Source organism: Equus caballus, chromosome 28 (assembly GCF_041296265.1).
Source record: "Equus caballus isolate H_3958 breed thoroughbred chromosome 28, TB-T2T, whole genome shotgun sequence".
Lineage (NCBI taxonomy): Eukaryota > Metazoa > Chordata > Mammalia > Perissodactyla > Equidae > Equus > Equus caballus.
In genome coordinates, this window is record NC_091711.1 from 30,416,481 (window position 1) to 30,429,727 (window position 13,247).

The 13,247-nt window shown below is 39.5% G+C and overlaps 1 protein-coding gene across 14 annotated transcripts in view; it reads left to right on the forward strand.

Annotated features, from left to right (window-relative positions):
* The window catches only part of ANO4 (anoctamin 4), a 381,203-nt gene that overhangs the window by 214,876 nt on the left and 153,080 nt on the right, over window positions 1–13,247 (forward strand). For all 14 annotated transcript variants that reach the window (XM_070254006.1, XM_070254010.1, XM_070254005.1 and 11 more), the window contains one exon: window positions 1,427–1,585. In XM_070254006.1, the coding sequence (XP_070110107.1) occupies window positions 1,427–1,585 (159 nt within the window). The remainder of the gene's footprint in view (window positions 1–1,426; window positions 1,586–13,247) is intronic.

Genomic DNA, 13,247 nt, shown 5'->3' on the forward strand with positions numbered 1-13,247 from the left:
TTCTAGCGAAGACTTTGGAGGTGTGGCATGTGTGCCTTCTTCACGCCACTATTTGGAAACTGGTGTAAACTGTGGCCTGGAGAAGAAGTAACTCCCCCATTTCACCTTTCTAGGTCTACAGACATGTGTTTGAAATCTATCATCCTGAGAAACTTGGCTCAAGCCTAAGTAGCTCGTACTTGATGGTCTCTTTCAGTGTTGTACATGGTTACAACAAGCCTATGGAGCCTGGATGAAAATTACACCTACTATTTTTGTTCTTTAATTTTTATATATGTAATCACTGCAAAATACTATTTGTAACTTATATTTAAGTTATGAAGCATAATAAAATCAACGCCTTGAACCACTATCCAACATATGAACTAGAATTGTATTTTTTAAATTATGGTGGCAACCTAATTGTGGGTTTCTGACTCCACTTGTTTTTTTAATGTAATGGAAAATTAATATTAGCAAGTATGTGAGTAGAAAGGATTCAGTACGGTTTTGGGAAACTTTTGTCCAGATATTCTGTGTGTTTACATATATAAGCAATTATCACAAAGTAAAATGTTTTCTTATATCTTATCTCTTTTAATGTTATCTTATTTCTTATTTTTCTCAAAAAGTTTAAGAAATGTTAAATTAGAATATTACCAAAACCATCAAAGTCACTTGCAATCCCATACCTCTACCCTATGAGAGGTACCATCTTCTTGAATTTTTGTGTTTTTTATTCTCTTGCTCTAAAAATAGTTTTGCCACATATGTATGTAGCCTTAACAACTTCTTTTTAGATTGACTTTATTTTGTGCTTTATGAAAAATGATCATGTGGTATGAAGTCTTCTGTGACTTGCTTTTTTTCTGTCAATGTTGTTTTTAAGATTTATGCTTACTCTTAGATGCAACTATGGTTCATTCATTTTCACTGCTGTGTAATATTCCATTACACTGCTGTGTAATTTTCTACAACTTACTTATCTGTTTGCCTGTTCATGAACATTTGATTCCTGTTTTTCATTTTCTACTCTTATGGACAATGCTGCTATGAATATTCATGTACATGTCTCCTAGTTGCTTTATCAAGAATACCTCTAGGGTTGTATGTTACGCAAACATTCTATTTTTTAAGATAATGCTAATGTGTATTCCAGAGTAAATATGTCAGTCTTCATTCCCACCTGTAGAATATTAGAATTCTCAGTTGTTCCATATCCTTGACAACATTTGGTATTGTTAGGTGTCCTAAATTTTGCCCGTTTGATTCAAAGTTTTTTCCAATTTTTATTTTTTGTCTCATCTTGTTTACATTTTTCATTAATAAAAATGTAATTTTGATAAACACAATGAAAAATTAATTTAGTTTTAATTGTTATTTAACATTACTCACCTGGGGCTGTTTTGCTAGTATCTTAAACTGGTCCCTTTCTCTTTGTCTGCAGACGATGCCAGAAAGAAACAAATCAAATGGACTTTACTTCAGAGATGGAAAGTGTCGAATTGACTACATTCTTGTATACAGAAAATCCAACCCCCAGACTGAAAAGAGAGAAGTATTTGAAAGAAATATTAGAGCAGAAGGATTGCACATGGAGAAAGAGGTAAATAGCTTGGATGAGACAAAATAGAAATATGCATCTACTCATTTCAAGAGGCAATTTAAAATAGAAGCAACTAGTCGTTATGTTAACTGAATGTTTCGTTTGGTCAGTTTGCCAATCTGCAGTGTTCAGGGAATGTTCCAGCAATTAGACTTTTGCAGCACAGAAAACTGGGTAAAATGCAATCACCCTCTCTGGAGGTTGTTTTCACATTTCAGGAAACATAATGGACCTGGGCATCCTCACACCAGAAGAAACTGGCTGGTTTGGCCAAAAACAGCTGGAACTTACAAAATGATTCCAGTTTTAAGAGCCATTTGCATTGTTTTTATCAGGTTCCCAAACTCAAGAGTTATCTTGAGTGTGTGGCTCTACCACACTCCTTCCTTCCTCTCTGCATGAAGAGTTTTAAAAGAAAAATTTAGTAAGGAATGTACAAGAGGCCCAGCCAGGCCTCTGATAATAATCTACAATGGGATTGCTGTGCACCCAGAAATACTGTGCACATTTATAGAACTTGGCCCTGTTAGCTGGATTACATAACACTTCTCAGATTTTCCCTAAACATCATGCAAAGTTTCTGAAGCTTTTCGGAGTCAATAAGAACATATTGACAGTTAAAAATGTTTGCTTCTGATTCTGCTCCTCAAACCTGAGGGGACAGATCTTGGAAATCAGGCACCCGGGATTTTCTTTGTACAGTGCTGGTTGCATGCTGATCTGGGGACACTTCAGATAAATGGGATTTTTCCAAATCTGATAGATTGACTGCAACTCTTGAGCATCTATAAAATAAGCAGTATTTTTCTGGAATGTCTCCAAAAAGAGAATTAGAAAACTGGTGAGATGAGTGTGGCCTTCAGGGAAAAGGTTCTTCTCCTCAGGAAAGTGGAACCAGATGGCTCAAAAGACCATCTCAGTTGGGTGTTCCCCAAGAGCAACAAATGGAATTAAATATGTTGTTTTTTCCACTTTTGTGAGGTTCCAGAAATTCTTTCATGTACCTATTGAACATATCTTTGATAACTCTTGTTCTTCAAGTTCTTTTGAGACAACTCTATAACTCTTTTCCTAACATTAATAGTGCATTAATATTTTCACCCTTAAAAGTCATTCCTTCATCTTTTGTTCTTTCTGCTAAGTTTCAAAATTTTTATAGAAAGAAATATCTGAATTGCTACATGATCCTAAATAATGAAAGTTCTTCCTCTGATCCGTTCTCTGATCCATTCCCATCAAAACTAGGTAGCTTTGTTCAATTAATGAAAGATGTATATTTTAAGCTTCATAACTATTTTCTCCATTCCTGGGGTTTCTTCTGCATAGGTCTTTTCAATGTCATTTCATGAGTTGTTAGTTAAAACTCAAAAAGCCTAATATTTTTCAAATAATACACATTACAAAAGAGATGTGTTGGTCAGTAGTCTACTATGGACCATGGTATGATGATGGACTGTTCTCGTGATTTTGATTGTATACAAGATAATTCTGTTTGGTTATAATTTTTAAAAATTTTAATAGCTAGGTACTTATTTTAATGTATACTAGAAAAAATAGCAATTGAAAAAAGAGTGATGTCACCATACGGCAAAACTTCATAAAAACTTACCTAATCCTCTCTTCCTCCCCTTACCCTCAAAAGTTCTTCTCTGGGTGGCAGCTCCCTTATTTCTCCTTTTGCCCACAATCCTCTATTCATAACCAACAGCTAGGTTTTCCTCTTTCTGGGGACTTCTTTCTAAGCAGCCTTTCCCAATGCTTGGCTCCAGTCTCTCCCTGCTGCCCATACCCTTTGCATAAATGGCACAGTTGGCTCTAAGTCAGCCTCTGAGCTCTGCTTTGCGTCCTCACAACCTCAGCCAACTCAGCAAGAAAAGGGGCCTTTGCAGGTTCTTCCCTTTTTAGGAGGCAGCAGGAAATTATAGATAAATTAATTTTTCCTGTCACAAGTAATTAAAATAAAATGTCCCTTGGTTGAACAGTAAACAAACCTGTGTCTACATTGTGTTATTAGATTTAGAAACCATCAGAAGCACTCTTACTTAAATCAAGTGTTTTATAAACAGCTGCAGCAGAGAGACTACAATTTTATTATTTCAGCTTCCAGAAGTTACTTCAACCTTTTATACATAAAACAAAGAACTTAGTTCAAGGTGGAAAAGAAAAAAGAAAACCCAGGAAGCTTACTGTGATTCCATATACGTCTGAAATGATTAACACTAGGTACATCTTATGAGTTATTAGTATCTTCTTCATCAGCTGTGTGTCATGATGTCCAACAATTATGGCAAACATGTTCACAGACATAGAGGCTTATGTTTCCAAGTGGATAAAGACAGGCTCTGTAGTTAGACAGTTTGACAGTAAGAGAATGCTTCTCTCTTTTAACATTGAATGTCAAGAAACACAACTAGGAGAGTCATTAATTCATGATAAAAGTGAGGACATAGTCAAATTTAATCTGTCTTAAAACTTTTGCCCCTGCCTGATTAGTCAGCAGGTTAGTGCTTGCTTTGGCACCCTGGGTCTTTAATATTCTGTAACTCATCTTTCACATAGCCGAGAGAAAGCCAAAGCACAGCAAAATTCCCAAGTAAGATGTCATTAAGTTCAAGTGATTCGCTTCTTAGTGTCTATCTGTTTAAAAAGATCCCCTTCCTAAAGGTAGACTTATATATATAAATTCACATTTTCTATTTTGATATTTTTTCGTGTTTAATTTTATGTCCATCTTTGACCCTTTGGTACCTATTTTGAAATCATTATCATCAATAAGAAGTTTATCTTTTCCTTAATATAAGTAGTCAAATCATGGATGACTTGAATTACTTAGAATATGTGAGTAGCAGTTGTATTAATAGAACTTTCTTTATCTTTCGAATCATGCAGAACATGGGGGAAACCCCATGTCATTACAGGCATTACAAAATAACTATAATCAGATAAGTCATACCATCTTGATGATAGTTAATTCATTCAACATTTATTGCACACTCACTCTGTCAGGCACTAAGAACACAGCAGTGAATAAAACACACAAAAATCTCTGCCCTGTTGGAACTTAAGCACAAAATAAATAAGTAAATATATATAATATATCAATAATTGCTAAGGAGAGAAAGTAAAGCAAGAAGTGGTGGGAGGGCTTTCAGTTTTACAAAAATTGGCAAAGGTGGGCCTCTCTTCCAGGGAAAGAGAACAGCAAGCACAAAGGCCCTGAGGCAGGAACATGCCTGGTGTGTTCATGGAACAGTGAAGAGGCCAGTATGACAGGAGTTGAGTGAGCAAGGTGGAGAATAGTGAGAAAATATACCAGAGAGGCAATGGAAGCCAGATGACATCAGACCTTAGCAGTCACTGGGAACTTTAGCTTTTCTCTGAGTGACAGAGTTTTGAGCAGAGGCATGACAAGATCTGCTTTCTGTTTTATTAAGGTCATTCTGGTTGCCTGGTGACTTTGGACTGTGGGCAGGGGTGAGTTGGCAAGGGCAGAAGCATGGAGGTCAGTCAGGAGATTTGTTGCAAGAATCCAGGAAAGAGATGATGGTGGCTTCATCAGTGCACAGTGCACAGAGGAGATGTTGAGGAGAGTAGAAAGTACCGCTTATGGGAATTGCAGACAGATTGAATGAATGGTATGAGAGAGAAGAGTCATGGCTGTTCATCTGTCATATGCTATTCATTAGGGAGTTGGAAGAAAAGAGTTGCCATTTATGGGATGCAGAGAAGAGTGGGTCCCTTGTAGACATATTAAGTTTCAGGTGTCCCAGTGGTCCATGTGTTGAGGATGGAACAGTCTGGAATATAGGGAGAGATCTCCAGGCTGGAGATATCCATTTGGTTGAGATCACCAAAAGAATGACTACAAATAGAAAAGAGATCCAAGGATTAACCTTTGGGACACACCAGCATTATGAATTTGGAGGATAAAAAGGAGCCCACAGAAAGAAGCTAGGAGGAAACCTAGAGTGTGTGGGGCTGGAGGAGAGAGCTTCAGGAGGGGGAGAGCAAGTGACTGTGTCAAGTTCTGCTGACAGGATGAGTAAGATCAAGACCAAAAGTTAATCTTTGAATTTAGCAATGTGTGGAGGGTTTTGGCGAGCTGATCAAGAGAAGTTTCCTTGGAGGGGTGGAAGTGAAAGCATGACTAACATGTGTCCACAAAAGAATGGAAGGGGAAAATTTGGAGACAGCAAATATAAATAGCACTTTCAAGGAGGTTCATGATAAAGGAAAAGAGAGAAAATGGGGTGATAAATGGAATAAGAAATTGGGTCAAGAAAGAATTCTTCCTGTTTAAGATGGGAGAAATAACTGCATGCTTTCATGCTACTAGAAATCATGTATTTGAGAGGCAAGATTGATGTTGTGGAAGAACAAAGAAGAATTTTTGGTGCAATGTCATTGAGTGATGAGAAAAGATTGACCACAGATTCCTCCCATTGCACAGACCGCCTGCCTGCAGCTGTGCCCACAGTTGCAGCCTTTCCCCTGGTGCGAAGGCCCTGGCCATGCTCCTAGCTAAGGCCAGCCCTTCACTTTGGGCACAGGACCCCATCCTCTCAGTCCTACTCAAGGACATTGTCCTGAAAAGAGATAAAATATAGTAAGCTTTAAAAACGAAAATGCACAAAATAATGCAATCTGTCAAAACTGTTTCTGTTTTCACTCATCTCTCAGAAGAATTAAACATCTAACTGCAGTAAATACATACACAGCACTCAAGGTTGGGCATCTTGGGTAATTTTTCTTTGAGATGACAAAAATTGTATGAATAAAATTTTCATTCTTGCATTCATTAAGCATTTACTAATATCATCCCCATTTTATAGATGAGACAGTTGAGGCAAAACAGTAACTTGTCTTAGGTGACAAGGCCAGTAAGAGAGAAAGCCAAGATTAAAATCTGAGCATACTTACTCTTTACCTGTATATCGTGTTTATTCCTGGTATCTAAAGATAGAGGTTAGGAGACTGGCTGAGAAGACAGGTGGAGCTGGAAAGGAAAAGAAGGAACCAGGAAAATTGGGATGTGTACTGAAGTAGGGGGCTTCCTAGACTGTAGTTTTGTGCACTTTGGCTGCTAGTAGCCATGGATTTGAATCTTGGTACAACCATTTAAGAGCTGAGTGATCTTGAGCAGTTTACCAAACTCTTCTAGATTTGTTTCCACATTTTTCAAAAGGAGGACAATATTATTTACCATGAACTGTGGGAGGACTAAGTGAGCCCACATGCATGAATACACAGTACAGTGGAAGTCTTTGTTTTTTATTTCATCTTACCTGTTTATTTTACCTTCCATTAATGGCAAGTAATATTGATTTTCCATTTATGACTGTGATATAAAAGTTCTCTATAGAATAAATATTTTAAACAGTGAGTCAATTTATGGAAATATAGGAGATTAAAATATTGTAGATAATGCAAATTTGGCAAAAATTGAGAAGGTGGCACAAACATGATTGCAGTCTGCTACTTACCTAGTAGTTGTGGTGGACAGACCCTAAAATCTGTGATGCCTGCCTCCTGGTTGTCATGCCTTTGTATAATTCTCTCCCTTTGAGCTCAGGCAGGAACTGTGACCTTTAACCAATAGAATATTGCAAACGAAGTGGAATGTTACTTCTGTGATTATGTTATGGTACATAAGACCCTGTCCCAGCTAACTGGAGTTAGACTCTCCTTTGCTGGCTTTGAGGAAGTAAGCTACCATGTTGTGAGACGGTTGATGAAGAGGGCCACGTGCAAAGAAAAGTGGTCTGGTCTCTAGGAGCTGAGAGTGCCCCCAGTTGACTGCTGGCAAGAGAATAGGAACCTCAGTCCTACAACCACAAGGAGATGAATTATGCCGACAATTGAGGGAGCTTGGAGGCAGATCTTTCCTCAGCTGAGCCTCTGATGAGACTGAACCCTGGCCAAGACCTGTATTGCAGCCTGCTGAGACTCGGAAGCAGAGGACTCAGCTAGGCTCTGCCTAGATTTCTGATCTACAGAAACTGTGAGATCATTAATGTGTGTTGTTTTATACCCCTAAGTTTGTGGTCATTTGTTATGCAGCAATAGATAACTAATACCGTGGTTAAGGGTCTGGGGTCAGACATCGGAGTGCTCATTTGGTTCCACCATTGAAAGCTGTATGCCCTTGGGAGAGTTAGCTCATCTGCAAAGTGAGGCTAATAAGGGGATCTATTTCCTGGGTTATTATGATAATTAAGTGAGATAATTCATAGCAAGTGTTTGTCTCTCTACCTGTCATATTGTAAGCATTTAATAAATCTTTATTATTACCATAATTATAATTATAGTTATTATGATATCACAGCAACTAATACAGCACATTAACATTTTTACTTTTAAAACAGTTTTTCAAGGCTAACTTCTTGGAAAATTTTTCATACAGCTTACAAATCCCTTAAAATGTTACCATTAGGAATAGCAACATCAACTGACCATATATTGCTAATGTATATGCATTAATGAGAGTTAGGATTATCTTTAATGCTCTTGGAAGAGCTCAGAATACATTAGGTAATAAGTCTAGCATTGTCACAGTTCAAACACATATCTGCTTCCAGAAGATTTGGTTTTGGATTCATCAAGGAATGAAATTATAGGTCAACCCAGAACTAAAAAACTACTTCATTCCCCATCTTCGTCTCACTTTATCCCTATTCAAGGGAAAACTTCACAAAGATTTCCCTGTATAAGGATATATACCTCACCCAGATTATTCTCTGCCTTCATAAGCTTGCTGCCCATACTGTTCTCTTTTTCATCCCTGTTTATGTTCTACAACTTCATCCAGCTTGTTACTGTAGATGCCCTCTCAGGATCCAGAGCTCTGAGAATATGAGGAGAAAAGAACCAGGGACTTTTCCATTCCTTCACAATTAAAATCACAATCATGTGTCTAAAATAAATGAATGTCAGGACAAACTGAACTACTCAAATTCCTGTGCACTAATATTTTCTGGCCTCAGAAGAGAAACTCAGACCTTACTCCACTCAGTAATCTCCACTTTTTTATATGTTACACGTATTATTACCAAGGGTCTCAGGTTGGGGTGAAGACAAATGAGAACTGAGGACAGACCTAAGAAAAGAATGAAGAAAGCAGATTTTCTTCTGTACCTCAAAGCCTGGAGATTACTTGAATGTCTGTCTTAATCCATTCAGGCTGCTATAACAAAATACCATAGACTGGGTGGCTTATAAACAACAGACATGTATTTCTCACAGTTGAAGAGGCTGGAAGTCCAAGATCAAGGCGCCTGTAGATGCAGTACCTTGCCTTGTGAGGGCCCACCCCCTGGTTCATAGATGGCGTCTTCTCACTGTGTCCTTACTTGGCAGAAGGGGCTAGGGAGCTCTCTGGAGTCTCTGTTATGTTAATCCCATTCATGAGGGCTCTGCTCTCGTGACCTAATCACTTTGCAAAGGCCCCACCTCCTAATACCATTACCTTGGAAGTTAGGATTTCAACATAAGAATTTTAGGGGTCACAAACATCCAGACCACCACAGTGTCTTTCAGGAGTCATTGTTGATCTGTACTTGCAGTGGCCTTTTTTTTTAGGGGGTGTCTTAGGTTGAATTTCTTTCCTAAGCAGAAGCAGAGACTGAGGTGAGGATTCTTGCTAAAGCTGTTGCTTGGTGGAGTGCTCTGAGGAGACGGGGGAGTAAAGGAGGTTAAAAGAGGGCAAAGGAGAAAAGCTAAGCCGAGAGTGTATTCTCTGATCCAGCAGGGAAGCTCTAGAGGACAGAGTGCACTACAGCTGGTTCACCTTTAAAGCTAGGATCCTTGTGTCCATCAGTCATTGTCTAGGTCTGTAGAGATGCTAGGAGGTGGAGGTGTTCCTATTTGCCTAAGGGTGATTTTCCAACACTCAAGACAACTGGACTTCCTGGCTGGGCACCAGTCAGCATTCATTACCACTGATATCGAGAGATTGTAGTAGCGATGCTACCAAATCAGTGATTTTCAGACAGCCCACTTTGAGATCCCCCAAATAAGGGAATTCATGGGAGTCTTTGATGGGTGTGAAGAAAGAAAGAGCAGAGGCACACAGGCATTTATTCTGCTTTAATTTGCCCAATCTTTCCTCTAAATTTAGGGGATTGCATCTTAAAGGCATGGATTCTGTGTGGCTAGTATAGTCACTTTGAGAGCAAAGACTGTATCTTACTGATTATTATATCTCAAAGATTTGCCCCAGTGCTTAGCTTATTGAATTTTGTGTTTGCTACAAAAGATTGTGAATAGCTTATTTCCATGGTGTGTCTGGATAACACCAATCAATTTAGTTTCAGAGTTTCTCAAACTCAGCACTATTGACATTTTGAGCTGGATAAGTCTTTGTTGTAGGGGCTGTTCTGTGCACTATGGGATGTTTAGCAGCATCGTTAGCCTTGCTACTAGTTCAAGTAGCACTTCCCTCCATGTTATGACAACCAAAAATGTCTTCAAGCATTGTCCTATGTCCCTGGGAGCATGGGGGGCAAAATCATCCCTAGTTGAGAACCACTTAGTTAGACCCTTTGATCCAGTGTTATGTATTTTGTTGCCATTTACTTGAAGTAGCTAGAAAAATTATGGGCACCTATTCCATTCTTTCATCCATGTGGACCAACTGATTTAAGTACCCTTGAATCAGAAAGAGACCTTACATTTGAGGGGAAGAATAGGGTAGGTTAAGATTGGCCTTTCAAGTAAGACAGCTGGGATTTAGATCCACTTCCTACTTCATCACTTAGTAAGTAAATAACCAGACAAGGCTATTAACCTCTGTGTGCCTCCATTTCTTTATTAAATGGCAGATAATTTCTATCTCACATGGCTGTTATGAGGATAAAATGAGTTAATACATTATAGCATGCTTAGAAAAGAGTCAGGCACTTATCAAGTGCTCAATGCATGGTTGTTGTTGGTATTCATAAAGAAGGGAGTGGCTTCAACCACTGGTTATCCTGTTTCCTGATCTGCAGTCAACTTTGTCACCTTTTGGACTGAAGGTCCCTGGCGTGTCCTAGGGTCCTTTCCCTAGGGAAAGCTGAAGGGAGCGGGTGGCCGGCAACAGATACCAATGGTAAGCCGCACCTCATCAGCAGGACTCAGTCCTTTTTGGTGTCATCTCCCACTACCCTAAATCATGCCGTTAAAATCCAGGGTCTTACTCTCACTGGTTCATATTAAGGCAGTTTCATCAAACTGGTGGTGAGGATGGGGCACTCTCTCTGCCTTACTTTTTCTGTCTCTCTCCCTCCCTCTCCCTTTTTCTCTCACTCTCTCTTCACTTAATTTTGCTCTAATTTTTGAAACCCGTTTAAAGTTCTGAGGACCTAATTATTATTGCCTCAACTGCTGCTTCTTCTTTTGGAAGACAAAGTTTAATCAAAACATTTTTGCTGCCAGGTCAAAATGACCAGTACAAAGTTATCTTGAACGGATTTACTGAAAAGATTATTTTAAATCAATGTGTATTTCACATGACTCTTGGATATTCTTTTGCTCAAGACAGAACAATGTTAAGGAAAAAAACCACTGATTATACAAGGCACAGCTGAAGAACTGAGGGCATATCATGAACTATTGTTACCATCCCACAAGAAGAAACTTGGTTAATCTAAAAGATCTTCTTAGCGATCTAAATTGAACCTGTCTAATTATGAAACACAAATATTGTGTTTTATATCAGAATGCATCCCATAAAACACATTGTCATCATTTGTTACATACCACACGCAGGCGTCATATTGTTGCAGCTATGAAAGGAAATGATGTCCTTTCTTTATGGTGTTATTTTTGTTCCTATTCTTACTGTGTATCATAACATACGTTAAATTCTGAAAATTATGCAAAATATATTAGGTATATGACACTAATTATTCATTAAAGAGATGGAGAGATTTCAAAACTTTGAAGTAGTCCGGAGAACTGTAAATGCATGGTCTCCTGCTTGTAATCCTTACAAGTGGAACCTTTGAAAAAGGTGAACTGTAAACTGAATTTTATTAACCAAGCCTGATATACTTTAGTTGCAAAAGTGATGATGCAGCACTGTCCCTTGAGGCAGGCACCAAGGCTTAACTCACTTCCTGTTGTGTGTTAGGCATATTTTAAGAGCAATCAATGGTGTCTGAGGGTTTCATTTCCAGATGGAGTCATTCTTCACTCATTCATCAAATATCTAATGAGTATCTACCATTATTGAGGGAGGAAGGGCATTAAATAAACAAATATGTCAGGTATGATGAGTGCAGAGGAGAAAATATGCAGGAATGCTGGGAGGGAGTCACTCTTTCCTTCCTTCCAGGAGTTCAAGGATAGTATGATAATGAGGGAACTAAGCACAGAGAGAAATTGGAGTTTGCATTCCTAAACCCAACTCTCTAAGGCAATTTAGAGTGTTCCCACTGTTGGGATTACCTTTCCCTTGAGTTTGCCCATGTGTGGGCTGGGATGAGAGTAGGAAGAATAAGTGGAACAACTGAATGGGGGGGGGGTAAATTAGAAGAGGGGGAACCAGCTGGGTTTGGCTGGGGGAGGAAGTGGGGAAGACTGGTGTTTGCATCTAAACAACCTCTCCTGGGCACAGAGCAGAGACAAATCAAGTGCATGAGCAGGGCTGGGACCTATGGGGAGACCTGGCCTGGTTGCAAACCCCTCCCTCACTTGCTCTTTGCCATTCATCAGTTTAGCTTCCACCTCTTTTGGGCTTTCACACTTTTGTCTATATATGCACCAAAGTTTCTTCTTTGAAAGTCTTCTCTAGTGCTTGTAGCTGTTTGGCTCTTCTTTCTGGTGGGGTTCTGTCAGAAGACAAACCACTCTGGGTCTTCCAAGATGAAGAGTTTCATACAGAGGCTCATACCACTGCTGAAAAGGCTGGGGAGAGATGGGCAGGGAAGCCACCTCCAACTACTTTCTGAAGCTGCACAGCGTGGGTCCCCAGAGCTCGCCTGGAAGCCTCTAGGGATCTCAAGAATGTCTGACTTTGTCACAGATGATTCTCAAAAAAACTTACCCAAAGCTGTCTCTAACTTACACAACTGTCTCTAACTACCTACCTGGGATGAGAAATAGCCTCCTCTTTTCCACCTTCCAGATTTCACCTGAGCACCCCACATCTTCCCACAGGGAAGAGGATTCTGGGAAATATAGTCCCAGCTTCTCCTTGGCAATGTGCAGAGGGGCTTCAGAAGGACTGGACAGAGATGCCAAACTGACAACAAACAATATAGGGCAGCCACCAGCCCTGCTTCTAACAGGTTTGACTGGCCACCTGTCCCTTCATTTAAGGCTATGCCAGCCCCCTCTCTGTCATACCCAAATGGTTTTACAGTTGTAAGTCATGAACCCTAATGTCGCCCCTCCAGGTGATGGTGGAATAGTTTTTTCTGGTGTTTCACATTGGCATGGCTGGGCAAATTGCCCGCAGTCACAGTACCTCCCCCACACCTTTGTTCTGATGCTAACACTAGGCAGTTCTCTTTGTTCAAAGCCGAGCTAAATTCATTGAGAACAAATCTTTAATTTGAGAGTGAAACAGTATTAGTCGCAAACCTGGATGAAGAGACATCCATGTGTTTGTGATGCAGGGGAAAGGGGAAGAACAAAGGAAATACTAGTTGAAAACTCCTTCCCCCACAACTGCCACAAG